Source organism: Scleropages formosus, chromosome 2 (genome assembly GCF_900964775.1).
Source record: "Scleropages formosus chromosome 2, fSclFor1.1, whole genome shotgun sequence".
In the NCBI taxonomy this organism is placed as follows: domain Eukaryota; kingdom Metazoa; phylum Chordata; class Actinopteri; order Osteoglossiformes; family Osteoglossidae; genus Scleropages; species Scleropages formosus.
In genome coordinates, this window is record NC_041807.1 from 14,887,903 (window position 1) to 14,914,228 (window position 26,326).

Genomic DNA, 26,326 nt, shown 5'->3' on the forward strand with positions numbered 1-26,326 from the left:
GGGTGGACGCCATGTTGAGAAGGGAAAGAAAGAACTTGTACCCGAGAAAAACATGTTCTTGTGTCAGTATGTCAGAGGATCAGTGAAGGACAGGTGATCATATACTGACCCCTTTCTTATTTAATCCGGAATGAGAATGAGAAAATAAAAGCAGATGAACTTAAAGACTGTTGGGTGGCCCAGCCTCACCTAGGCTCCTATCCACTGTGAGGAGATCCTAGCAGACCAAGGATGTGTTGGTGAGATTATACTGTAACTCTCAGCTGCCCTGGGAACATGAGGGGATCCCCAGAAATAAAGGGAACTGCTGTGGAAATGCAAGGAACAAGGCTTTGTGGGGAGTTCTGTCATGGATAAAGGAGGTGCATGTGGAGAAACCTGTTGGGACAAGAACATCGCTGTCGTTCTCTGTCCCTTGCTCTCTTGGGAACCAACAAAAAACATCTCAGTCATTCAGATTTTTTCCTTGAAACATATTGTGGCAATAGTCAAGATATATTTAAAATGAAAACTACAATAAGTATATTTTAAACATTTTCAAACAAGGGCCTGTCTGTCCTTTGCTGAACAGTACTTAAGGAAAATTAACCTCCAGAACCCATTTCAAGTTAAATTCCATCAAATGAATTGACCTTCAAGATTTTCATAATCTGATTTTCCTCTTTTATCAGACTTATAGATGATGACAGGGCTCAAATGTATATAGATGTCTGTTTTAGAAAGAAGATGATAGACGATTGATGAATATTTGTATATAAATGGTACAGTTTATGGCACAGACTGTAACTGTACTCTGACAAGTGTTGGCTCGAATACTGATATGACCACAACTCCATCTGATTTCATTTTTTACTTTTCGTCTTTTTTGACTTCTTCCCCTTTTTTGCTTTTCCCGCCATTGGCCACCTGAAGCCCCGGAACTCGAGACAGTCCACTGCATTGTGGGAAATGTAGTATATATTCTCCATCGCAGCTCGACTGAGTATGTCGATTTCTCGGCGATCACACTGGGCGCTTAAAGGTCTTATTTTCGACGCACTCTTTTTGCTCCGCTTTTTGGCAGATCCAGCGCTGTGTGACTTCAATTTGCTTGTTTTTATCGGCTGCAGAAAAGATGAAATTGTGTGAAGACTTAAAATGACTAGCGTTTCGATTCAGCAGTGAAGTTGACATATTAAATAAAGCCGGGATTCAACAGCTGCAGAGCATCCAAGTTACGTTGAAGAACACGCCAACATCTATTAAAAATATGCCGCTTTAATTATTTATATTTAATTTATAGAATGCGTTTCTAAGCAGAGATGCAGTGCGGTGAACAATCATCATGTGCACAGAATAATCTTTCCTAAAATCCAGACCGTAAGTAACAACAGTGAAGCAGCGGTAATTCTTGTAGTTGAGAACGTTGAGCAAGTAAGCAAACTTAACGAAACCACAGCACGGCTCTTATCACAATCAAGAGGTGATTTGCCCAAGCTAGTTTTTAAACTAAATGATGGAAGGAGACTATAAAATTTATCAGAGATTTAGAGTAGAGCATATTTCATACCATTGTCAGTGTCTCCTGTCTCACATGGGCGGAATTCAATCAGTTACGGTCCTGCGGAATTATGAGAGAAAAAAAAAAAAAAAAAAAAAAAAAAAAATCACTGCAGTAATAAAATAGAAGTGTCCAGACGATGTGTGTGAAACGGCCACCGCATCGGTCTGTATCTTCAATTCATATTCACTTATGTAAAATAAACGGATTTACTCAAAACATATGCAGTTAGATCACAGAGATGTTGTTTAAAAAGTATAAATTCATGATCCAGTTCTAGGAGTGAAAACGACAAGACAGAAGAGTGCAAAGGTATTCAAAAGGACTGCGAATTAGAAAGTGGAAATGGACAATCCTAAGTGAAAACTTAATATCCCACAACTGTTGAAATTTTAAGATCATTGTCGGTTCTTTAAACAGAAGTGACACTCATTCATCGCAGCTGGGCCAAGAAAAACATATTTATAACATTAGAAGAATTTACGGTTACAAACCTTCTGTAGTTTTTTCGTTCATACCCTCGACGACAAAAGTTGTGTTGGTGTCGGTTGCCATGGAGACGCCTTTAACGAATTTGGCCCCCTGATCTGGTGCAGCAGCCTGTGTCCGGGTTGGACATGTCTTCCAACAAAACAATCCAAAAACCCCTAACTTTGATGTTCTGCAGCTGTTGAACCCCTTTTTGCCTGAATATGTCAACTTCACTGCTGAATCGAAATGCTTAAAGTCATTTTAAGCCTTCACATACAATTTTATCTTTTCTGGGCTGATAAAAACAAACAAATTGAAAACACCCCATTGTCAAAATGATTAAATCCTAGCTAAATTGATTATATGGTAAGGCTTCAGATTAATGAAGGATGGTAAAGTGTGGCCCCTTCCAAGTGTGGTTCACCCTGCAGACTGTCCCCCTAAAGGTATGGCCGTTCACCTGCATGCTCCTTTATTCAGCACATGGCAGTACTTAAGTCCTCGAAGTTCTTGAATCCTTGTAGTACTACGGAGCGAGATACTTACCCTGAATTAATATAATAAAAACATGGGAATAGTATACAGACACACACACACATTTTCAGAACCACTTGTCCCATACAGGGTCGCAGGGAACCGGAGCCTACCTGGCAACACAGGGCGTAGTATACAGACATATTTAGTGAAACCATGGTAAGTGAAGGAGGTGCATGGCCGGGACAGAAAATCCACAGAAAAAAAAGTTGTTCCGAAGAAAAACCTCAGTACAACACTGTTCGTTCAGTTTATCTTTAATTTGACATAGTCTTTATTGCTCAGCTACTATAATCACTTGCAATATTTAAAACAATTTATAGAAGTTAAAATGTGGAAAAAAGTGTAATCAGAGCTGCAGACCTGAAACACTAAATGAGTTGTTCTACTTTGGACCAGAGGTGCTGGTGCCAAGGCAGAACCGCAACGCACACCAAAACCGTTAAGACTACAATGAAAGTAGAAACTGCTAAGGTTTCGAACCCATGGGAGATGTAGAAAAAAGTAAATCTTAAATCATTTTGATGAATAGTTTTATAAAAAGACAGTTTAAGGAATTCTGAATAATAAAAGTGGAGTTAGACAGGAATGCATAACATGAGCAAGACATTCTGTACTTATGCAAATTATTTACAATGCAGTCACATTTTTCTATTGTACAGAACAGATAGAAGGATACTACATATGTGTATGACGGGGAAAAAAAAAAAACATATCTGTTGGCTTGCAGCAGATATTACAGTTCAGGGGCAAGCATTCCCAGACTATCCAGTGACAAACAGGAGAACACTGTATGCTCCAGTCAGGAACTCGCAGGCTGTCGTACTTAACGAAGAAGTGACACAACTTCAAGCATTTTAAGTTTGAATAAATCAGTTTTCTATGGTGAAGACAACACACATGAACACTGATCATGCAGAGAAATTCAGTCCTGCACACCTTCTGTAAAATACAAACTGGCTTCTTTTTGTAAACATAAGTAGATGACGGCTGAGATTTTTAACATTTCCGACATTCATAATTAGAATTCAAGCTCAGTTCTGGGATAAATCAAAATCACATTGGTCACATTAGTTCCTACAAGTGGTGTTCTCACAATTCAACAGTTCATTCCATGAAGAGGTTAAAATAATGAAAAAATATTGACGCACCAAAAATAGAATGACAATTTCTATATAAAATGAAATTGTATATTCGCTACTGCAATATAATTACTTTACTTGTCACTAGATTAAAATATCCAGAATAAAAATGTTATACACATAATGGGGTCTATCTGAATATGTTTAACCGTTTACCCTGCCGTCAAAGGGGTACAGAGTCATGGAAACTGAAGTGAAAGCGATGGTGAAAAGGACAGACACCATTCAAGTGCGATATCAAGACTGTGATGCTGGATAGCTGTAAAGATGTGTTCTTTCAGACTTTGAGTGACAGGACAGGTGCCAAGGTCTGTCCTCAGATGTTCCCCCAACATTGCTCCTTATCCAGTTAACTTGAATTCAATTCTCTCCCAGCCATATTAAAAGACATATTGAAGGATTTTAATACACAGACATAAATGTGCTGGAAGATATTTGGACCCATGCCTCCCACCCCAGAATGAAACACATCCCTCAATGGATAACCTAGACAAATCACAAATGCATTAAAAACAAGGATTAAGAACATTATAAAACTGTGTTATTGTCTTTTTCAGATTTGCTGTGCAATATATGACTTTTTTTTTTTAAAACTTAGTGATGTCTTTAAATTGATTGCCTATGACTGACAAGGACAACAGAGGATTAACCAATGAGAAATGTTGAGAACACGGTCCCACGGGAACCAGCAGCTGGAGTGATTCACAGGAGGTTACAGTACAACGTTCTGCTGTCTTCAGAGTCAAGGTCCTCACACCTTGGTCTCCACTGCTTTTCAGAGTGTGATGCTTTCCTGTTTTCACCTCTCTTTTGAAGCAGCTTAATATCTGCAAGTGGAAATAAGAAGAGTTTTCTTTCTTTAACCAAGAAAGTGTTCCACACACACACACACACACACACACACACACACACACACACACACACACACGTCGATATGTATTTGTTGAACAGCACATTTGTTGGACAACATTCCAATAAGACTTCTCAATAACAGCACTATATGCTGGAAAGCAAGAGCACCAGTCTGACTGCTCACCTGTAGTAGTTGGGCTTAAAGGGTCCATTTTTGTTGAGCCCCAGGTACTTCGCCTGCTCCTCACTCAGCTCGGTCAAGTGTGCATCAAATGTAGGAAGGTGAAGGCTGGCTACGTACTCATCTAAAAAATGTCCCAAAAATATATATTCATGCATACTTGAGTTAGGTAAAGAGGATGATCACATCAGGGTGAAGCCTATACTCTGTGATGTAACTGCTGTCACTAGAGGCAGAACGAGCAGTAAACGTCTGGCTTTCACACCAGCACGGTTAACCTGTGCTGGGGGTAACTTACCCATCTTCTTTGGCAGGAGGTAGACATCCTGTTTGTAGCGTCCTTCTGGAGCATTATAGAGCTCGATCAGAGCCAGAGCCTTGGGAACAGATAATAGTGTGTCACGGTACACCTTTGTCTTGGTCACCATGACAACACTGCTGGACTAACCTTTCCCTCAATGCCTCTGTCTATGACTCACCTGAGTGGTGGCGGTGATGGACAGCACAAATGTGGGAACTGTAGAGCAGCTAAGGTTCAGGAGACGGCCCTGTGAGAGAACACGTGTACGCACGCAGGAAGACAAAGTGGTTCGGGCCAAGATCCTTCAGTAAAAGGAGGGGAATTTTCCAAAAATGCATTTCTGCCTTTACATGTTCTGAAAGGGCTTCTACTGGGAAAACCACACACACGGATTGTTACACCAGATCTGGGACCTTCTTGCCCCTGTGCAAACTCTATCCCTAGAGCCCTCCGCAGAACTAGAGCCCTCACCTCGGCTAGCAGAACTATCCTCTTGCCATCAGGCCAGATGACGTGGTCCACCTGTGACCTCACACGCTCCCAGGTGAGCTCTGGGGTCCGCAGACTAGCCTGGGGCAGGTCGCACACATGCCAAAAGAAAGAGACAAAGACATGCAGATGGAAAAGCCAACGTACACATATGCAAAAACCAATAGTTTCTGAGAGCTGTGCTGGAGCGTTTGTGTTGCCAACTGTCCTTCCTACCACATCGATCTCTGTATTGGAGTGACCCATGTTGCAGACTATACAACCGTTCTTCATACGGTCCAGGTTTTCCCGTACAACCACATTCTTATTGCCTGTAGACAAAAGAACGCTACTCAAATCCTGCTCTGTATGAATGACAAGGTCAAGACCCTGTATGAGAGGATAAGGCAGTCATACATCCTGTCAGGAAGCCATAAAGGCATATTGGGGACTCACCTGTGCAGGTGATGACAATGTCCACCTGTCTGATGACCTCGCTTAGCTTAACCAGTCGGAAACCATCCATGCTGAAAAAGAACCACAATGCAACTTATGCCTCAGTATTTATAACCAAAGCCACAAAGTGCAATTCTTCCTTCAACACTCACATAACCACCACCACCACACAGTGGAACTCCTGTCGGAGTTCTCATAACCACACCCATATCGAGCATTCCCTCCCTCAACATACACTCCCAAATTGATATACTGACCCCTCATGCCCCAAAGTCTGCTTCGATAACTGATGCACTGACTTACCAGGCTTGCAAGGCGCAGATGGGGTCGATCTCGGTCACGTACACAATAGCACCCATGGCCTTGAGAGCAGCGCTGCAGCCCTTCCCGACCTGTACTCATTCATGCGTGTGAACATACAGACACATAAACAGAAATGCTCCGGCCACCGACTGCCTGGAATTACACTACACTTTCTGTTCTGTGTCCTCTGAATGACAGAGACATCTGAAACGTCCTACTCGGTCACAGCACGGATTCGTAAATGCTGTTGGTGGTTCCTGTTGACTGGTAACTAGCGATGGAGTGTTATGTTAAAACCACCACAGGGTCTTTTACCTCTCCGTACCCACACACCACCGCCTGTTTCCCCCCGAACATCACATCTGTGGTCCGCTTCAGACTGCAAGGCAAAAGGAAAGAAGGCACAGGGACGTAAGCCACATACATATCCTCTCACTCTCCCTCGACCACAGCTGTAACTCCACATCTCCTTTTGCCCTCAAAAGGTCATGGGTGTGGATTAACACAAAGGAGCTGCCTGCAATAACCTACATACCCATCGAGGATGGATTCCCTGCAGCAGTAAAGGTTGTCAAACTTCTGCTTGGTCACAGAGTCGTTGACGTTCATGGCAGGAACACAGAGTTTACCAGCCTTTGACAGCTGGTACAGCCTGAGGAGAGGGTAACGGGAAGTTCCATGAAAACTGGAGAGGAGCATTGCTAAACTAAACCCAATATATTCTGAACAATATAAAAGACCATCATAGTTTTTTTTTTAATATTTTCGGTGTATTTTGTGTCCCACCTGTGAACCCCAGTGACACTTTCTTCTACAATCCCCTTGATCTTCTTAAACATGTTGGGGTACTTCTTGTAGATCCAGTGGGTCAGGTCACCGCCATCATCCAGGATCTGACATAAAACGGGAGACAAAAAAAAAATTCAACAAACCAGACTCTGTCAAGGAAAACACTAGCCAACTCTTTGTTTATGGACTGCACAGAGAATCACTTTATTCATAAAGCTGATAAGGTTGCACTACTCATGTCCTAAATCTTGCTGATTTCAGAGATACTCAGACACACTACAATAAGGCCCTTCCTGGGGGCCTTGAATTTCCAACCAGCTGTATTCCTTAAAGCAAAGGAAAAGCAGGAACATGATGGAAAAATACTGTAAGCACACAAGAAGAGTCTGGAGAGAAAGAACGGGACTCACCATCTTGGGCTGCCAGCCCTCTAGGTTGACACAGCGGTCAATGCACCACCAGAAGTCATCCTCTGACTCCCCCTTCCAGGCGAAAACGGAAAGCCCTGCGGACACCACAAAGGACGTGACATTGAGAAAACCATCTAGGCTGAGGTCCTTGAGGATGAGGTGAGACCCACACACTCACCTCTCTCTGCCAGGGCAGCAGCCACCTCATTCTGGGTAGAGTAGATGTTGCAGGCCGCCCACCTGCACTGAGCCCCCAGGGCTGTCAGGGTCTCAATCAGCACCTATGGGAACAATATGATCGTTTCATTATGTGACTATTTTTTTAATTATTTGATTTGATTATTATTTGGTTGGGTTTTCTGATTATGATTATTTGCATAGTAGCTCAACAAAGAAAAACCGCGCATGAGTGAGTATTGCTTAAATTTGTGCAATCTAGTCCTCAAAAGATGCCATGTGAACAAGACGAAGCTGAGCGAAGCATAACTCGTTAGGTATTGGACTGGGGGAATAAATTACGCTCGGTAACAACTGCTTTTTCAACACAATATAGAGAGAGGATCACTGGGATACTGATAGTGGTTTGTGTATGAGCTCACAGCAGTCTGGGCAGTGATGTGGGTACAGCCCACGACTTTGGCTCCAGCCAGGGGCTTCTCCCCCTGCGCTCTCTTCCTCAGAGCCATCAGTGCTGGCATCTCTGTAGAGAGAAGCAGAAAGAAGCAGTCCCTTGACTCACACCGTGACGTACACACCGAAACAGGAAGTTCAGCTGAACACTAGTCATGATCATCACCCCAGCTGGTTAAACACCTGCACTCCAACCCCATCCCATTCTCCTCTAACCCACCTTGCTCAGCGATCTCGATCTCCCGGCGTCCAAAGTCGGTCTGCTTGATATTCTTGATGCAGAAGTCACTGCTACCCTTGGAATTCTTCTGCTGTTTGTCACGGGGGGAGGTCTCGTCATCCGAGCTGTCTGTGTAGGAGGCGGCTGGGACAAGGACACATCAATGACACAAGTGCACTGTCACCAGAACAGTCAGCAGACCCTCCTCACTAAGCTCTGTCTCCCACCAAAGGTCTCCTCAGCACCAGACATTCTCCTTATTGTGCGGTGCAGCAACTCCAGGACCTTCCTGTCCATCTATACCGTTTTGCTGGGAGGTTTCAAAACTTTCTGAATACACAGCACTGGATGTGTTGTGCTCTGCCCTCTTCTACGAGGGGGGTTCACCCAGGTGAAAAGCACAACTACTAGACCTTGTGGTTTTTCCACCAGTGACTACTAAAGCCAGAAGGCTTGGTCCTCATTAGCAGAATGTACGTTCTGTCAGTCAGAACTCTGTCCTCAGTGCACAGGCCGCTCATTAGGAGAAACCGCTGGAGCAAGTTGGAGACTTCAGGGGCCCGTCGATCTGCTTCTCATCATAAAAATCTTAAGTCTATGTTTTTGGTCAAGCAATTAGTAGAAGGGGACTTCGGACCGGGAGCAACCTGTTTAGATGATGTGCAGAGGTCTAACATGGTACCCTCTGCTGTGTTGAGCCACAGCCTTCAGACTCCCACCATTAAGGTGATCTATGTGTGAAGACCACCCTTCCAGTCAGCTGGAGTGAGTGAAATGGAAGCGGTACATGAGCGGGCATGTGCATGACTACGTGCGTGACTTTCAAAGGTACCTGAGCTGTAGCTGTCCGTGGATGACTGCGAGATGGAACGAGACAGCGATCGACGACCAATCTTAGTAGGCCGCTTGTTGAACTCCTGCTTCTGGTCGGCAAACTGGATCTGCTGCAGAGATGGCGAGGGAGGGAACATTTGGGTTAATGGTCTTAATGTTTAAGATGTCCCTGCTGACCACACCTACAGTACCATGTAGATGCACATTATGGTACCCACATGGTCCCCAACATACGCATCTTCCCATTCATCAGGAAGATTACGACGACCAGAATCTCGGTTAGTGATACTCGCGAATGGAATTCAGTTAGTTAAGCTCATAATCATCTTAATGGCATGAATTCCCCAAAATAAACACAAACACAAGTAGCATGGCTGGGAAACACATGTTCCCACATGCTATGCCCTAGAAACAGAGATCTTCAAGGGCTTCAAAGGATGCTGGGAAACACAGTCCACACTCAGGCGGTGGAGCAGGTACCTGGGTCGCTGAGTCATGCACACGCAAAGACAAGAATAGCAAACACTGAGAATCAGACCCTTTATTATAACCCACACATGGCTAAAATACAGCCTTTTCCAGGAATATATCAGCAAGTGAACGATACTCGAATGTCAGCGACATCCAGCACAGGACCCCCTTGTATATCTTCAGCACTAAGCGTATAAAGAGGCACCATTATGGCACCATTTCATATTTGATAACCTTCTGGCAAATCATGTACAAAGTCATACCACAGTCACCAACACAAGCGCAGAGCAACAACATAGGAGGGTTTGTCCAAATCAGTACAAACTACCAAACACCAGATTCAGCCCAGATGTATTAATAACAGCGGCATCATCTCAAGTTACTCCACCCTCTTACTTTCCTCACAGCAGGATCGGAGTTTTCCCCCTCCTTCTTCGTCTTCAGCATGATGAAGAGAGCTTGCCCATACGCTGGCAGTGCCAGGCCAGCATCTGGGCCCAGGATATTTATACCCTCCCAATTCCTCCCAGCTCAGACTGGCCACAAGCTAAAGACCTGCATCACAAGGCGGCATTGTTCACCTCCATCCCCAGCTTTCTAAGTGTTGATTGTTTTCTTGCCGGAACAATGTTCGCTTCCTCCACGGCCATAATGAAGTTTAATGAGGCCTTGGGCCAGACCCCGACGTACGACTGTAACTGCCTGTGCCAGCACGTGTCCTCACAATGACTTCGTTTGATGTGGGGTCATGCTCCAACCATGCCCAGGTTACGCCGTGGCTGACGAGCTGAACATAGCAGGTAGGCAGTACATCTGGATATTGTGAAAAACACTTGTGTGAGGTTCAACAGCAGCATGCCCTTGGGGAACGCTCACGTCTACACCTGTCACCACTGTCCGGCCTGTTGTGCTCAGATGTAACACATGGCATGGGACGCACTCAGCATTGGTTCTAAAACTCACTAATGGATGTGCCAAGTGAAAAGCTTCCAGTTCAGGAATGGGTCACTGGGCTTTAGATCAGCATGGACAGGGGCCAAACCCTGGATTCTCCAGCAAGCAGCTTGAGTTGTGAACACAGGTTACAGAAGTGTGGATGGTGTACCTTTAAGCCAAGAACCTAACTGCTGCGTGTGACAGCGTGTGTTGGTCATTCAGTGATAGTACGTGTCCTATGATCACCTGTGTGGGCTGGGGTCCCGCCTGCGATAGGGTGAGGGAATGAAGCCAGGTGGCTGCAGAAGGCACAACTTGATCACATTCCTTTGTAATTCCTGCCCGCTGAGCAGAAAGCCTTGGATGAGGCCCATGTTTGGGGAAGCAATGGTCCCTTTGTTGAGGCGGAGCTAAGAGTCGCTTCATCAACCTTGAAGTTATTGAATAAGTGATCCACCAGCGGTCTCAATGCCAATTACTTTAGACTGGGGTCTCAACTTAGGACCACAAATGGGACTTTTACTAACTTTATACAACAAGGTCAAATTTAAAATGATTGAAATAAAAAAAGTGCCCTCTCCTCAACCGCCTGTTCAATGTGCTGTGTTCCTTCTGTGCATCAGGCAGCATAGCAGAACAGAAAAGTGGAGTAGAGAAAGGAGTATTAGCTGGTGTGCATCTAGAGAACATATTAAAAAGTTTGATCTTAACTACCAACTACATGTCTCATTTGCAACTGAGGGCACAACAAACTTGTCATGAAGATGGGACAGATTCATCATGTAAATGTGCAATGTTTTTCAGCAAGTGATCACTTTCAGTTTGCAATCAAAATTGCATAACAGACATGTATTTATTTGCTGGGTAGTTTATGTAAAAGTCTTGGATAATATTTATATAGGGGGGTGCAGTGGGTTTGACCGGGTCCTGCTCTCCGGTGGGTCTGGGGTTCGAGTCCTGCTTGGGGTGCCTTGCGATGGACTGGTGCTCCGTCCTAGGTGTGCCCCCTCCCCCTCCAGCCCTACGCCCTGTGTTGCCGGGTTGGGCTCCAGCTCCCCACGACCCCACATGGGACAAGCGGTTTCGGACAGTGTGTGTGTAATGTAATGTAATATATATATATATATATATATATCTCTCCTCCGTGAACCGCCACCTTATCGTGGTGGAGGGGTTTGAGTGCCTGAATGAGTCCAGGAGCTATGTTGTCTGGGGCTACATGCCCCTGGTAGGGTCTCCCATGGCAGACAGGTCCTGGATGACAGACGAGACAAAGCGCGGTTCAAAAACCCCTTATGAAGGAAAAAGCAAGGCGTCCGTTTACCCCGCCCGGTATGGGGTCACCGGGGCCCCACCCTGGAGCCAGGCCTGGGGGGGGGGCTCGCATGCGAGCGCCTGGTGGCCAGGTCTATGCCCACGGGGCCTGGCCGGGCTCAGCCCGAAGCCATAACGTGGAGCCGCTCTTCGGTGGGCTCACCACCTGCCGGAGAAACCGTAAGGGGCCGGTGCATTGTGAGTTGGGCGGTGGTCGGGGCCAAGTGCCCGGCCGACCCAAACCTCGGGCGCCAACTCTGGTTTTTGGGACTTGGAATGTCACCTCACTGGCGGGGAAGGAGCCTGAGCTGGTGCGGGAAGTTGAGAGATACCGTCTAGATATAGTCGGGCTCACTTCCACTCACAGCTTGGGCTCTGGAACCACTCTACTCGATCGAGGGTGGACTCTCCACTATTCTGGCGTTGCCCAAGGTGAGAGGCGGCGGGCTGGTGTGGGCTTATTAATAGCCCCCCAGTTCAGCCGCCATGTGTTGGAGTCTACCCCGGTGAATGAGAGGGTCATCTCCCTACGCCTTCGGGTCAGGGAACGGTCTCTCACTGTCGTTTGTGCTTATGCGCCTAGCGGCAGTGTAGAGTACCCGGCCTTTTTAGAGTCCTTGGGGGGCGTGCTGGAAAGCGCTCCCACTGGGGACTCTGTCGTTCTACTGGGGGACTTTAACGCCCACGTGGGCAGCGACAGTGATACCTGGAGGGGCGTGATTGGGAGGAACGGCCTCCCTGATCTGAACCCGAGCGGTGAGTTGTTATTGGATTTCTGTGCTAGTCGCGGTTTATCCATAACGAACACCATGTTCATGCATAAGGGTGTCCACCAGTGCACTTGGCACCAGGACACCCTAGGTCGGAGGTCGATGATCGACTTTGTAGTCGTTTCTTCTGACCTTCGGCCATATGTCTTGGACACTCGGGTGAAGAGAGGGGCTGAGCTGTCAACTGATCACCACCTGGTGGTGAGTTGGATTCGATGGCGGGGGAAAAAGCTGAGACCTGGCAGGCCCAAACGCATAGTGAGGGTCTATTGGGAACGTTTGGCGGAGGCCCCTGTCAGAGAGGTCTTCAACTCCCACCTCCGACAGAGCTTCAACCAGGTCCCGAGGGAGGTGGGGGACATTGAGTCCGAATGGACTATGTCCCGCTCCTCCATTGTCGGTGCGGCGGTTCGGAGCTGCGGCCATAAGGTCTCCGGCGCCTGTCGCGGCGGCAATCCCCGAACACGGTGGTGGACACCGGAAGTAAGGGATGCCGTCAAGCTGAAGAAGGAGTTCTATCGGGCCTGGCTGGCTCATGGGACTCCTGAAGCAGCTGACAGGTACCGACGGGCCAAACGGAGCGCGGCTCTGGCAGTCGCCGCGGCAAAAACTCGGGCTTGGGAGGAGTTCGGTGAGGCCATGGAGGAAGACTTTCGGTCGGCCTCAAAGAGATTCTGGCAAACCGTCCGGCGACTCAGAGGGGGGAAGCGGTGTTCCACGAACACTGTTTACAGTGGAAGTGGTGCGCTGCTGACCTCAGCTGAGGATGTTCTCGGGCGGTGGAAGGAGTACTTTGAGGATCTCCTCAATCCCTCCGACACGCCTTCCGTAGAGGAAGCTGAGGCTGGGGACTCGGAGGGGGACTCGTGCATTACCCTGGCTGAAGTTGCTGAGGTAGTCAAAAAACTCCTCGGTGGCAAGGCTCCGGGGGTGGATGAGATCCGCCCCGAGTTTCTCAAGTCTCTGGATGTTGTGGGGCTGTCTTGGTCATCGCGTGGAGTTCGGGAACGGTGCCTCTGGACTGGCAGACCGGGGTGGTGGTCCCTCTTTTAAGAAGGGGGACCGGAGATTGTGTTCCAACTACAGGGGGATCACACTCCTTAGCCTCCCTGGGAAAGTCTATGCCAGGGTACTGGAAAGGAGAATCCGACCGATAGTCGAACCTCGGATCCAGGAGGAGCAATGCGGTTTTCGCCCTGGCCGTGGAACACTGGACCAGCTCTATACCCTCACTAGGGTGCTGGAGGGTTCGTGGGAGTTTGCCCAACCAGTCCATATGTGTTTTGTGGACCTGGAGAAGGCATTCGACCGTGTCCCTCGTGGCATCCTGTGGGGGGTACTTCGGGATTATGGGGTTCGGGGCTCGTTGCTACGGGCTGTTCGTTCCCTGTATGACCGGAGCAGGAGCTTGGTTCGCATTGCTGGCAGTAAGTCAGACCTTTTCCCGGTGCATGTTGGACTCCGCCAGGGCTGCCCTTTGTCACCGATTCTGTTCATTATCTTTATGGACAGAATTTCTAGGCGCAGTCAGGGAACGGAGGGTGTCTGCTTTGGTGGCCGCGAGATCTCGTCTCTCCTTTTTGCGGACGATGTGGTCCTGTTGGCTTCATCAAGTCAAGACTTGCAGCGTGCACTGGGGAGGTTTGCAGCCGAGTGCGAAGCGGCGGGGATGAGAATCAGCACCTCCAAATCCGAGGCCATGGTTCTCAGTCGGAAAAAGGTGAATTGCTCCCTCCGGGTTAGGGGGGAGTTGCTCCCTCAAGTGGAGGAGTTTAAGTATCTCGGGGTCTTGTTCACGAGTGAGGGAAAAATGGAGCGGCAGGTTGACAGGCGGATCGGTGCGGCGTCCGCAGTAATGCGGTCATTGTACCGGTCTGTTGTGGTGAAGAGGGAGCTGAGTCGTAAGGCGAAGCTCTCAATTTACCGGTCGATCTACGTTCCTACCCTCACCTATGGTCATGAACTCTGGATCATGACCGAAAGAATGAGATCGCGGATACAAGCGGCAGAAATGAGTTTCCTCCGCAGAGTGGCTGGGCGCACCCTTAGGGATAGGGTGAGGAGCTCAGTCACCCGGGAGGAGCTCGGAGTAGAGCCGCTGCTCCTCCGCATCGAGAGGAGCCAGTTGAGGTGGCTCGGGCATCTGTTCCGGATGCCTCCTGGACGCCTCCCTGGGGAGGTGTTCCGGGCTTGTCCCACTGGGAGGAGACCTCGGGGCAGACCCAGGACACGTTGGAGAGACTATGTCTCCCGGCTGGCCTGGGAACGCCTTGGGGTTCCCCCAGAGGAACTGGAGGAGGTGTGCGGGGAGAGGGAAGTCTGGAGTACTCTGCTCGGACTGCTGCCCCCGCGACCCGGCCCCGGATAAAGCGGAGGAAGATGGATGGATGGATGGATATATATATATATAATATACACACACACACACACACACAAGTTAATTAATATACAATATATTAATCTATTACCTAATTAATATATAATTATATAATATATAAAAAATGCTGTAAGACCTACTGTAGCATTTTGCATTAAACTTTGAGTTGTTTAAAATTAAGACTAATTTAAAGTGACTAAATATCTCATCTCCGTAACTCATATTCAATGCCAGCTGTTCACAGATGTGCAGAATTTTTCATCTTAAAATCGTGCACATCTCGATGAATGGAGCTACACCACACAGGTGCTGTGAACACGGCGAACAATGAAGAAACGGAGAATTAAGGCCATCTTTGCCTGCGTTCTCTTTGTAAGAATTCTCGGTGGCTTTTGCTGCCAACTAATGGCAGCAAGTGGAACTGCAGGTCACTGACTCCACAGCAGACAGATGTAGAAAATAGCATGTTGAAGAAAACGCAGTTAAAAATAAATAAGCAAACGTAACAAAGTTTCAGTTTATGAAAAATTCATAAACTCGAATATTCCTAACACAGGGCACCAGCGTGTTGGCTGCTGATCTAGAGTGAGCATATCGTTTTACCCTTCACACGTTTATGTACCTAGCGATGCCTTGGTTAAACATGGATAATAGATGATGGGTATTTAAAGTGCTATTCTTTCCTTGAATGAAGAACAGGAAATCATTCGCCGTGCACCTAACTACATGTACAATATATCTCTGTGAAGGAGTGCTTAGCAGGAATGAGTGCTGGCATGATGCAGTGTACAAAAACACAAAATGAGCCAGGGGCATCCCCTGGGGGCTCCGTGCAGAAAGGATAGCTCTCATTAAGTAGACGTGATCCGAGTCACGAACAGATACGCGATCCCAAACCTCAAAGAGGAACAGCGCAAACCACTGTGCCTGCGCTCCGGCGCCCGATTGCGTGCTGCGGACGGACAGAGTCAGCCGCTTATGCAACTGGATGACGGCGAATGTGCAGGGTAAGCTGCCGCGGACGAGATAAACAGCAAGCATGATGAAAACGATGATGACTTGATGATGAAATACAAGTTCCCAGGGCAAAAAAAGAACCAGGGATTGGTAAATGTCATTAAAAAGGTCATTGACTTCAGTGTCACTGGTGATTAAAAACCGTAAGTACATACTTTCAATTGCTGCTTAATGCCTCTTTAGATCCAATTAACCTAAAGACACTACAAGGACCATGACAGAGCTCACTTATAAGGCAAAAGACATCTGTTCAAATGGGTTTCACCATATTACTGACAGCCATGTGGCACACAGTTGACCTGGGTCTCATAAGCAATGTACTCATCATTGATGGAAATGATGCAAGGAAATGAGCAGAGCAGACACTGTAATGCAGGACAAGGAAGCGTGTTGTCCTCTGCTACCACACTGCTCTCTGTTTAACATCTGCATCAGGAAGGAAGCGAGACAAGAGCAGAAACCGGCGTAACGACTGAGAAACCGCGACAAACACGTAAACGCTTTCTTTGGTAAAAACATCCCTCAGTATCAGACCTAATTGGAGAAAAATGCAAGTTGAAGAAATGCCGTGGCAATAACGGAAGCGAACAAGACGTGTCTTTCAGCACCGTTCGCGCCCCCCAGAGACAGCCGGTTACAGCCCAAACACACCTGTCCCATCCCAAAGGGTGAAGGTGCCAGCATGTATCATACATACCGAGGCACCGTGAGGCTAATGGGCCGTAAATAATGGATGAAAATGCAACGCCGCGCACCGACGGAGCCGACCTTGATCTGCGGGTCAATGGACGAAGGGGACGGTCAGAAAAACCGTCACCACCCCCGTACCCAATCATACACAGCGAGCGGGGAGCCACCTTACAGCACATGCCAGCTCTCCTACCTGCAGTGGCAGAGTGGGAGCGCCAGGCGGCAGTGCTATTTTCAGAGCAGACATGTAGGTCACACACACATTTCCCGCCAAAGCGACACACAACGTTAAGATGCATGCAACCACACACACACACACACACACACACACACACACACACAGTGTCTGAACCGGTTGTCCCACTCGGGGTCGCGGGGAGCCAGAGCCTAACCCGGCAACACAGGGCGTAAGGCTGGATGGGGAGGGGGTCACACCAAGGACGGGACGCCAGTCTGTTGCAAGGCACCCCAAGCGGGACTAGAACCCCAGACCCACCGGAGAGCAGGACCCGGACCAACCCACTGCGCCCCCTTACATGCAACTATTTACCCATTTATACATCTGGGTAATTTTACTGGAGTAATTCAAGTACCTTACTCAAGGGTACTACAGCCAGGGTGGGATTTGAAGCTGCGACCTTTGGGTCCAAAGGCAGCAGTTCTAACCCATATGCTGCAGTAACCAGAGGACTCCATGTGTGCCGTTTCAAAACGACAGGGAACGAAGGATAGCGAAGGTCCACAGGGAGGGAGACCAGCACAGGAGGCGGCGTTGCCTGAATACCGGAATTGGGGAAGCCGCCCCCCTCGGCACCACGCGGACGATTCAATCAAAGAACGAGCTGTGCTGCATTCTGCCCACTTCCCACACCCACAGGACACAGAAACGGACTTTATTCTTGTAGGCCTCCTCCTCAGCCGTAGACGAAGGACAGCTGAAAGCAGCCCGCCCACGCCCACACACACACACACAGCTATGGAAAAAAGCAGGGGAGGTATGCAACGGTCCAGTACGGAGGACAGAGAATCTCGTCGAGTCCTAGAGTGACGGCTACTACCCAGCGCAGGCACACGTGACGCGCTGCGGCTATTTATACACGCACGACGAATGGCGCGCAAACCGGCCAGAGAACCAGCTTGGTACCAGTCTCTATAATGAGAGCGCTGCCCTACTAATTATTCCACTTCCATGGAAGTGAGCAGCAGCCCGTACTTTGTGGTTCCCACTCAGTCTGAACTTCCTGGAAGGAATAAATCAGTTTAGGGGAGAGAGGAGGGGAGAGAAAAAAAAAAAAAACTGCTCATAATTACCTGCTCATGTGAAAACTGTTATTGATTAATAAACCCAGCAAATGCAGTGGGGTGTGGGGGCAAATATTAACCCACCCGTTACAACTTAATTTGCATTACTTTTTATTGTTTTGCTCTAAATGACTCAATTCCCAACCTCAGATGATAAAGCAAAACTGGAATGCGGCCGATGAGAAATACCCAGGATGCACCGGGCCGGCGTCACCTGGGACTTTGAATAACTACACTAAAACGTGGCCCAAAGTCGGTGCCCACAGGACAATGGAAAAAAACTGCACACGCCTCTCGGAAACACTACCCGGCCTCTCGGTGCGTCTTGATCACAATCAGCGACACGCAGTACGCTGGCGCCGACACCTTACACTTGAACAGCGTCGGTTTCAGTCCCTGCTCCCTGCAGCACCATCGATCAAGGTGCTTCCCCTGCACCGATAAAACCGACGCAGCTGTATAAACTGTCATCAGCGGCGTCGTGTACAAAAATCTAATTTTGTCAGAGGCCCCAGATAAAGGTGTCAACTACACAACGATTAACAGTAAAATTAAAAGACAAGATGTATAACAGATTAAAACCTTCGTCGTGGTCCGCGTTTCAACGGAAGCACGCGATTGGCTGCCTGTTTCTAGATGTTCCTCTCCTAATTCTCCCCACATGCCTACATGGGAAAACAAGAACATGTCTTATTTAGAGCAGTGTGACGACAAACAGAATCCAAAAAAAAAAAAAAAAAATCCTCTGGTTTAAGTCATACTTGCTATAACATGACAGTCAGAGGCAGCTGGAAGAAAATGATAGGTTTGTGGCACCAATATTTGGTAAACAGTGTTTTTTAGACTAAGGGGTATAATTACATTGAACGCACAGGTGTTATTTTAAGCCCGTTCTACTGGAGGTCCGCTGTCTGGGGAGAGAAGTCACATGACCTGGACTTAGCGAAAAATAGGCTGTATGTAGAGGAAAATTCCGCACACACACACACACAAGGTCCAGCGCACGCTATGCCACCAGCCTTTCCAGCAGCCTGCAGATTCCGACACATCGCAAGGCGATAGACACGGTCACCAGGGCGGCTTTGCGGTCTCCGATGCGGACTCAGCGCTCCAGGTTCAAATCCAAAGAGCGGAACTGCTGTCGTAACCTGCGAGAAAGGTGCTCGACCTGCGGGTGAGTAACAGATGGAGCCGGATTAGTTGTCGCCCCCATATCGTGGCCCATGGGCCCGGCGCCGAGTCGTACCTCCTGCGATCGGAACCCTCCAACAGGGTCTCTCGGCGTCATCTGTCCTCACGTCCCCGTTCCTCCCCGATGGGGCCGGAATGTCGCAAGACTGAAACCTGCCCTATTATGTATTAAATTTAAAGTCCATCTCTGCAGAGCTCTTCACGCTGAAGTGACTCACGCATCTGATTCATGTTCCGTATGAAGTCGCTATACACTCAGCGACACAACAGCACAGCCTCTGCTGGCACTTGAACCTTTCGGTGAGCAGAACAGCTGCTGCTATCTCCTACTGTTATCATCATACATTCATTTAGCTGAAGCTTTTCTCCAAAGGGACTTAAAATATTAACATACTTACTTACTCATTTACCTCTGGGTACCCTTTTTTTTTGTTTTACTGTATCAGTTCACAGTCAGTACTTTGACAGGGGGGCGGATCTGAACTCGAGTCCTTCGAGTGCAAGCGGGAGCTCTAACCACCTCTAACCACTACGCCACCTGCTGCCTGTACCGCACTGCCGCGCACCCATTATTACACCAAGGTTAAACTTGCAGAGACTAAACCAGGGGGGACAGCTGGTAGCGTAGGGGTTAGAACAGCTGCCTTTTGACTCTAAGGTTGCAGGTTCGAGCCTCACCTCTGGTTGTAGTACCCTTGAGCAAGGGACTTACCCTGAATTGCTCCAGCTGTATAAATGGGTAAATAATTATAACCTTAAGTTGCTTCGGAGAAAAGCGAATGAATAAATGTAAAGCAGGACAGGTGTTCAGAACTTATCCAGCGGTGTAAATGGATCCAGGGTTAGACCACATGTCATTCAGGCTAGATACTCCAGACATAGAGTGAAACAACAGTAATGAAGAGGCTTGGAACATTTCAGAAGGACAAAAAATAAGTAAATGCCTAGGCTTAAAATGTCATTTAATGGGTAGGAGCTCACCATAATTGTTTACTGAGCACAAAAATGAGTGGTAAAGTCCTATTTAGAGCATTTCCTGAAAATAAATCTCCCAAAATAGCAAAATAAAGGGCTATTTTTCCTCATTTTTGACAAATCCGGGCACTTTCTAATGAGAAAAGCTGTTTTGAAAGGAAAGTTGAAATGAAAAAGAAGCAATCAGGGTATGACAAGAAAAGAATGGGACTTTTAAAAAGGCTTGGACATAAAGCAAGATACTGGGGCTATTTTGGGGACATAAAGCAAGATACTGGGGCTATTTTGGGGTTTTTGACAAACGCTGGAGCTCTCAACTGAGAACATTACTTCAAAACAAAAACACATTTGATGCGTTCTGCATCAAACTTCTTTGCACCATTTTTGGGACATTCTTTGGACCATTTCCCAATAATTTACTCAGCACCTGTCTGTCTCTTGGTGAAATGCACTTTCGTTTACTTTGGAGTTGTACGTCGCTTTGGACGCAAGTGTTCGCTAAATGAGTCACACCGACTCTACCTGCCCGACTGTGAACATTTAAGCAAACAACCTGCTCTGGACCATGGAACCCTGATGAGGGACCTGATCTCAGCCAGGCTCCCTGGCCTTCACAGGGGCCTTGCGTTGGGGGTGGTCCCTGAGCCTGGCGCCCTCCTCGGCCCCAGCGGCGAGACCTGGAACGGCTGTGAGCGCCGACCTCCTCGGCCTACGAGAGTCAGTAAAACGGGTAAGCAACTCAATGCGGCGCACGCACTCTCGTTACTCTGATGTGCACTGCACCGCTGAGGGGCTGCCGGTCGAGCGGGATGAGGACCCTCAGAGACAGAGCACATGGCTGCTTGTCAACCCACAATTCTCTGTGACAGTTCAGACACCCTCCTGGGCCTTTGACCATGTTAGCCCATTCCAGCCCTCCACACCTTCAGGAGGTTCTGCCTAAATGAGGTGACCGTTGCAGAGGATATCCAGATTATCCTTTGAACCTAATAAAAACTCTTAATTGCCTCTCAGATAAATGTTTATAAGGGGGCTCAATGCGAGGAAGCTGTCTATGTTTGAAGAGCGTGATAAAAAAACGGGATTACGCAACTCAAGTCGGTAACGGTGTTCAGCGTCATCTTCCGTTACAAAGACAACGATCTATACCAATGAAATCTCACACTCCAAAAGCAATTCATTCTGGTCAGGTACGAAACTCCAGAATCACTAACTCCCTCTTTATTAACTGCCACTTGTCCAGTGTAGGGTCATGGTGGTCTGGAGCCCATCCTGAAAGCACAGGGTGCAAAGCAGAGTATACGCTGGAGAGAAAACGGTACAATTCATGTCCGAAATCGGATCGCAAAGATGAGTGAGAATGAGTGCGAGTGTTGGAGAGCGTTTTACAACGTGCAAATTGGAAACCTGCCCACCGTGTGATCTCTGCTATGTGTCGTTTACCTTCTGCTCTACTTCTTCATACTCCTTGGCCCAGAGGTGGAGTCTCGCTCATCCTGCAACTCATCCAGTAGACAGGAGGGCAACCGTAACATCTACTGGGTGATAACAACACGGCCAGAAGACAGTCGCCCTACCCACCCTGAACCATACCAAAGCGATGCCATGATGCCAGGCTGGGGGCGGTGGGTCAAAGGTATGAGCTTTGCACCATGTGGATCACCAGGAACCTGAGAAGAAACCAGTGCCGATTCACCAAAACACCAAAACGACTTTGTTCTGCTTTAGCCTCCGTGTCGTGTTTGTATTGGATCCCCCCTGAAAACATGGCATCCAAGAAGCCTGAAGAAACATTCCTGGAATCCAAACAATTGGATTCACGTGAGGCACTGAGCACTAGAGAGGAAAAAAACCCATGTATGCAGTAAATTAATCATGGCTTCCTGAGCCCATGTGCCGTGCCGTGTTCATAAATCAGTGGATCACTATTTTGAGGACAGAGCATTGTCTCCTCACATGTGAGCCAACACCAGGAGCTCCCGGGCTCTTGAATCGTACTGAGAGGCAGCAGTGGTCCAGGAAGGAGACACAACAATTGCAACGGTGTTCAGGTGACCAGCATCCCACCCGGCTTATTCAACAAACTGTTCTTCAGCTAGGAAGTCCACAAGACCATCAACAGATCTGTTCCCCGATGCCTACAAGACCTGCTCGCTTGCCATGTTCCAAACAGAATGCTGCACTCCTCCACCTCTGGCCGCCGGGTAGTCCCACACACAAGTCGTCCAAGATCAAAAGCCCAGCCATTCTTGATTCTGGCTTCACTCAGTTGGAATGATCTCCCTCTCTCACTCAGAACTGCTTAATCCTTCTCAACGTTCACAAATGCTCTCACATGCATCTCTTTCAAACGCACTTCCCTTGTACCTGCTCCATAACTCGTATGTCTGCATCTACATCTCCCATCTGTTGGTGAAAGGCTCTGGAGAAAAGTGTCCCCAGCATTAATAAATATAAATGTTAGGCCGCCTCTACCGACGTTGACACACGTCCCGACCTGCACCTGTCCGTGTCGTGACCGCTTGTCCCAGTGAAGGAAGTGGGCTACCCCACCGATGGTGTGGATTTAAAAACACCTCATCTGAGGTGAGGAATGTGTTTCTATTCGACTTTCAATGACACGATGAACTGAAGGTTTTAATTAAAACACTGGGGGTATGAATAAGTAGTGGAACAAATTCCTCCAGCTTCCTTTCAGCTCTGAAACATGTTCATTTCTGTTTGCCAACCTGCTGTTTCACCCAACACTGCAACCACTAAATCTGGCGGAACAAGGCGCACAGACTGTCTTCATCATCCCAGGGTTGGTCCAGCTGGTCCTATTCGCTGGTCTTCTCCAACCCACTGCTGAGAAGGTTTGCAGACCAAAGCAGCTTCCGTTTCAGTCACCAAGGGGACCATTTCCTCCACTGCAAATTACAGAACTGAGCTTTAACTCGTCGCAGATTCCACGGTCTCAACAAGCAACCCGTGAAATTCAATAGAATACGTTGTCCCACAGATCCGTAACTTTTTTCCTGGATGGCGTCCACCTTGAGCTTCCATCTGGTCAATGATTTCTCATCGGTGTATCAGTGGTACTCCACGATAACATTCATCTCATGGTGCGAACAGGCAGTCATGGCCACAGGATCGGTGCCAAGGAACCAATAGACTTTGGAACACATGAGCAGAGTCACATTTGAGACCCTCCGGAGCAAAGCCTTCCGGGTACTAACCCGCACGGTGCGAGTTGCTGCGAGTGACTGATTCGTTCCCAAGCACACGAGTCATGCACAGAGAACAATAAGTGAGCAGGCTGAAGCGAAAAGCTCCTGGTTTAGGACTTAAATGGGTCTGGTTGATGCTGCGACCCTGAGACAATTTCAAAGTCATTCTGGAAGGCCAAAAATAAAGCAGAATAAGAGCAACAATTCACAGCACCAAAACAACATTAATATTACTCTCATTAACCACTGAAATGTATTACTTTGCTCTACAGATGAATGCAAAGCATTCAGGGTAGCAAGAAGAAGAATGATAGACAGGAGCAAAATTGGATAGGTACAAACATCCTAGGTACAGCTCTGGTTTTCTCCCACCCTCTGTACAGATTGTACCGTGTGCCTCATTCCCAATGCTTCCAGGATAGGTTCCCGACCACCACGAACCAGCATTGGACAAGTAGCTCTCGATAACAGGCGAATGGACTGATCTAAGAAGGAGACTTGGAGCTCTCTTCAGACATACAAATACAGAGCTGCTTGAAAGTATGTGAAGGCCCTGTGCCCCTTAGTTTTACCACAACATGTTTATTTAATGAGAAGCAGTCTTTCTCGTGTGACATAACAGGCATGTAATGACCAATTCCATACGTTGCTTCAGATGAAACAATGTGTGCAGCAGAAACACGGATGCAGTGCAGGTGCAAAAATAAGCGAATGCCAAGTTGTACCGGTTAAACCAAGTAAGCAGAATCAGGTGTGTAAACAATAATCATTTACTTTTTTATGTCTAAGATTTAGATTATATAAGTTTAATATTTCGTACAAGAATAATGACCATCCCTGTAGGGTTCACACTTTCAAGCAGCACTGCAGAATGATGTCTGCAAAGTATGTAAATTAAGTGGAAGATCCATATGCATAACACACCCAACACCAGTTTCGCTCCCCAAAACGTGCGTCACGGAACCCCGAAAGGGCTGATAAATGGCTGTATTCCTATAATTAAGGGATTCATATTAATCCCGCTCTTCACAGCTCAGAGGCCCAGTCGGAAGTGACTGTCGATGCTGCCGGCTCCGGCAACTCGATTCCCTAATTACATTAAACTTGCATGTTCCTGGCAAGCAGCACAGCCAACAGTTGTGACCCTTGGCCTCCGAGTCCTGCGTCCACCAAGTCAACCTTGCTTCCTCCAGACCTCCGTCTTCACCGGGACTTGTGTTCAGCTCTCACAGAAGTCAGCATCCAAATGTCTTGTGAACAAAGTGGGCCACGTTCAGCAAAGAGCTCAGAGGTGTTTTTTTTTTTTTTCTTATTTAAATCATCACCTGCCCTCTCTGCTGTTTTTTTTTTTTTAAGGTTACGTTTGTATTTCGAGTTTGAAACTTTGAACGAGTACGTATAAAGAAAGCACTACAGACTACATATAATTTCAGATTTAGTACGTACAAAATTTAACTTTAAGGGAACACCTGTCATTTTTAAAGATACTGAAAGTTTAACAAATATACCGCAAGTCACCTTGCTTGCAATGTGAAGATGCTGGGTTCAAAACTTACTCCTGCTGGGTACCCACCCTGTAGTTACATTAAGAATACTTAGCTATAAGGGGGAAATTAATGAAAAGTTCATTATCAAACACTAAGTAAGTCACCATGGAAAAAAGGTTTCGGGGAACAGCAAGTAAGATAAAACAGGTTAATTTAACAGTGGAAAATGAGGCTTTAGTGACAGCAATATGCGGGACTAAATCATGGTTCTTCTTGTGCGGTGATCTCACTCAGCTCACTCTGAGGACTTTAGAGCCATTCAAAGACCACGTGAAAACTCCCGAGCTGCCATCTGGGCTTTTTTCGCGTCACGCGTGGCATGTCATACAAGCGCTCCGACATCGCCTGTGAGGCCCGTTAAAGCCGGTTCTCCAGTGGAGCGACTCAGTGTCACAGCGAGACAGAGTTGCTTCTCCACCAGCTGCTTCCTCCTTCCGCAGGCGCGTGCAGAGCGTCGCGCCGGCGGCACCTGCTCGCGGGGCACGTTCCCACACCGTCGCGTTAGTGCGCAGCACGAGCGCGGGACCCCCGTCAGACGCCGGGCTCTCGCGCAGCTCACGCGGCATCGGCGCCAGACCCGCAGTGAGAGCTGCAGTGATCCGTGCTTTTTAAACACGCAACCGCCACCCCCCCTCTCTTCTCTCTTACCTTCTTCATCTTCGGGGCTTCGGTCACGGTGCCGTCGCGGTTCACCAGCGATTCTCCGTTGTGCTGTGCTGTCTGCGGCATCTCGGCCAACTCCGGACTCGGAGACGGAGTCGGGTTCGAGCTTGAGTTCGGGTTCCCCCCGGCGGCGCTCGCCTCCGTCTTTAACACCTCATTTTGATTTTCCTCGGCTTTCGGGGTCACCGGAGACACCGCTGCCGGCTCTTCGCTCGGACTTACTTTCACGTCGACCTCAGCCATCTTCGCGGACAAAAGCTGAACTGACATCGCTGCGCTTCCACCGCTCCGTTTTTCCCCCAACACAAACACATGAACGGATACTAGCAGAGGACTTCGTGCCCGCAAAGGCTTCTGGTAACTGTAGTCTTCATGAGATATTGAAAGGCGATTCACCGTAACATTTGACACAAATTTAGATCCCACATGAGCTATATAGATTTTTTTTTTTTAACAGAACTAGAAAATTGGGACTATAATATCAATTATAATGTATATAATTTACCAAGAAAACAAATCTACATTTTCCTAGCATGTCCGCAGTTTTCTGCGAGGGGTTGCTGGTAAATGTAGTTTTTAAGGCAGGGACGTGAGCTCTCAAACGCGGTAGATTACTGTATATTAACACATTTCGTCCAATATCATATTTTGACGTTCTACTTGCATCATATCCATTGTGTAAGGTATAAAATATTTAGCCGATTTCCTGAAAATGTGGCTACTAATTTAATGA

The 26,326-nt window shown here is 47.5% G+C and overlaps 2 protein-coding genes across 3 annotated transcripts; both read right to left on the reverse strand.

Annotated features, from left to right (window-relative positions):
• Positions 1-485: 485 nt before the first annotated feature.
• Positions 486-2,078, reverse strand: smkr1 (small lysine rich protein 1). The gene is made up of 3 exons (XM_018747031.1): positions 2,035-2,078; positions 1,550-1,600; positions 486-1,103 (listed from the first exon to the last, which is right to left on the reverse strand). The coding sequence occupies exons 2-3, from the start codon at positions 1,550-1,552 to the stop codon at positions 843-845; spliced, it is 264 nt and encodes an 87-aa protein (XP_018602547.1). The 5' UTR covers positions 1,553-1,600; positions 2,035-2,078; the 3' UTR covers positions 486-842.
• A 717-nt stretch (positions 2,079-2,795) lies between these two features.
• LOC108931661 (putative adenosylhomocysteinase 3) lies at positions 2,796-25,928 on the reverse strand. Of its 2 annotated transcripts, XM_018747611.2 has the most exons (17): positions 25,579-25,928; positions 9,130-9,241; positions 8,298-8,441; positions 8,047-8,147; positions 7,626-7,728; positions 7,448-7,542; positions 7,035-7,141; positions 6,784-6,900; positions 6,564-6,627; positions 6,249-6,337; positions 5,946-6,016; positions 5,727-5,821; positions 5,493-5,591; positions 5,200-5,268; positions 5,019-5,097; positions 4,724-4,844; positions 2,796-4,514 (listed from the first exon to the last, which is right to left on the reverse strand). In XM_018747611.2, exons 1-17 carry the CDS (start codon positions 25,861-25,863, stop codon positions 4,508-4,510), a joined length of 1,758 nt encoding a protein of 585 aa, XP_018603127.2. In that variant the 5' UTR covers positions 25,864-25,928; the 3' UTR covers positions 2,796-4,507. The 2 variants fall into 2 exon arrangements, with proteins under 2 accessions (XP_018603127.2, XP_018603128.2); XM_018747612.2 differs by lacking the exon at positions 2,796-4,514 and having other exon boundaries at positions 4,720-4,844.
• Positions 25,929-26,326: the final 398 nt, after the last annotated feature.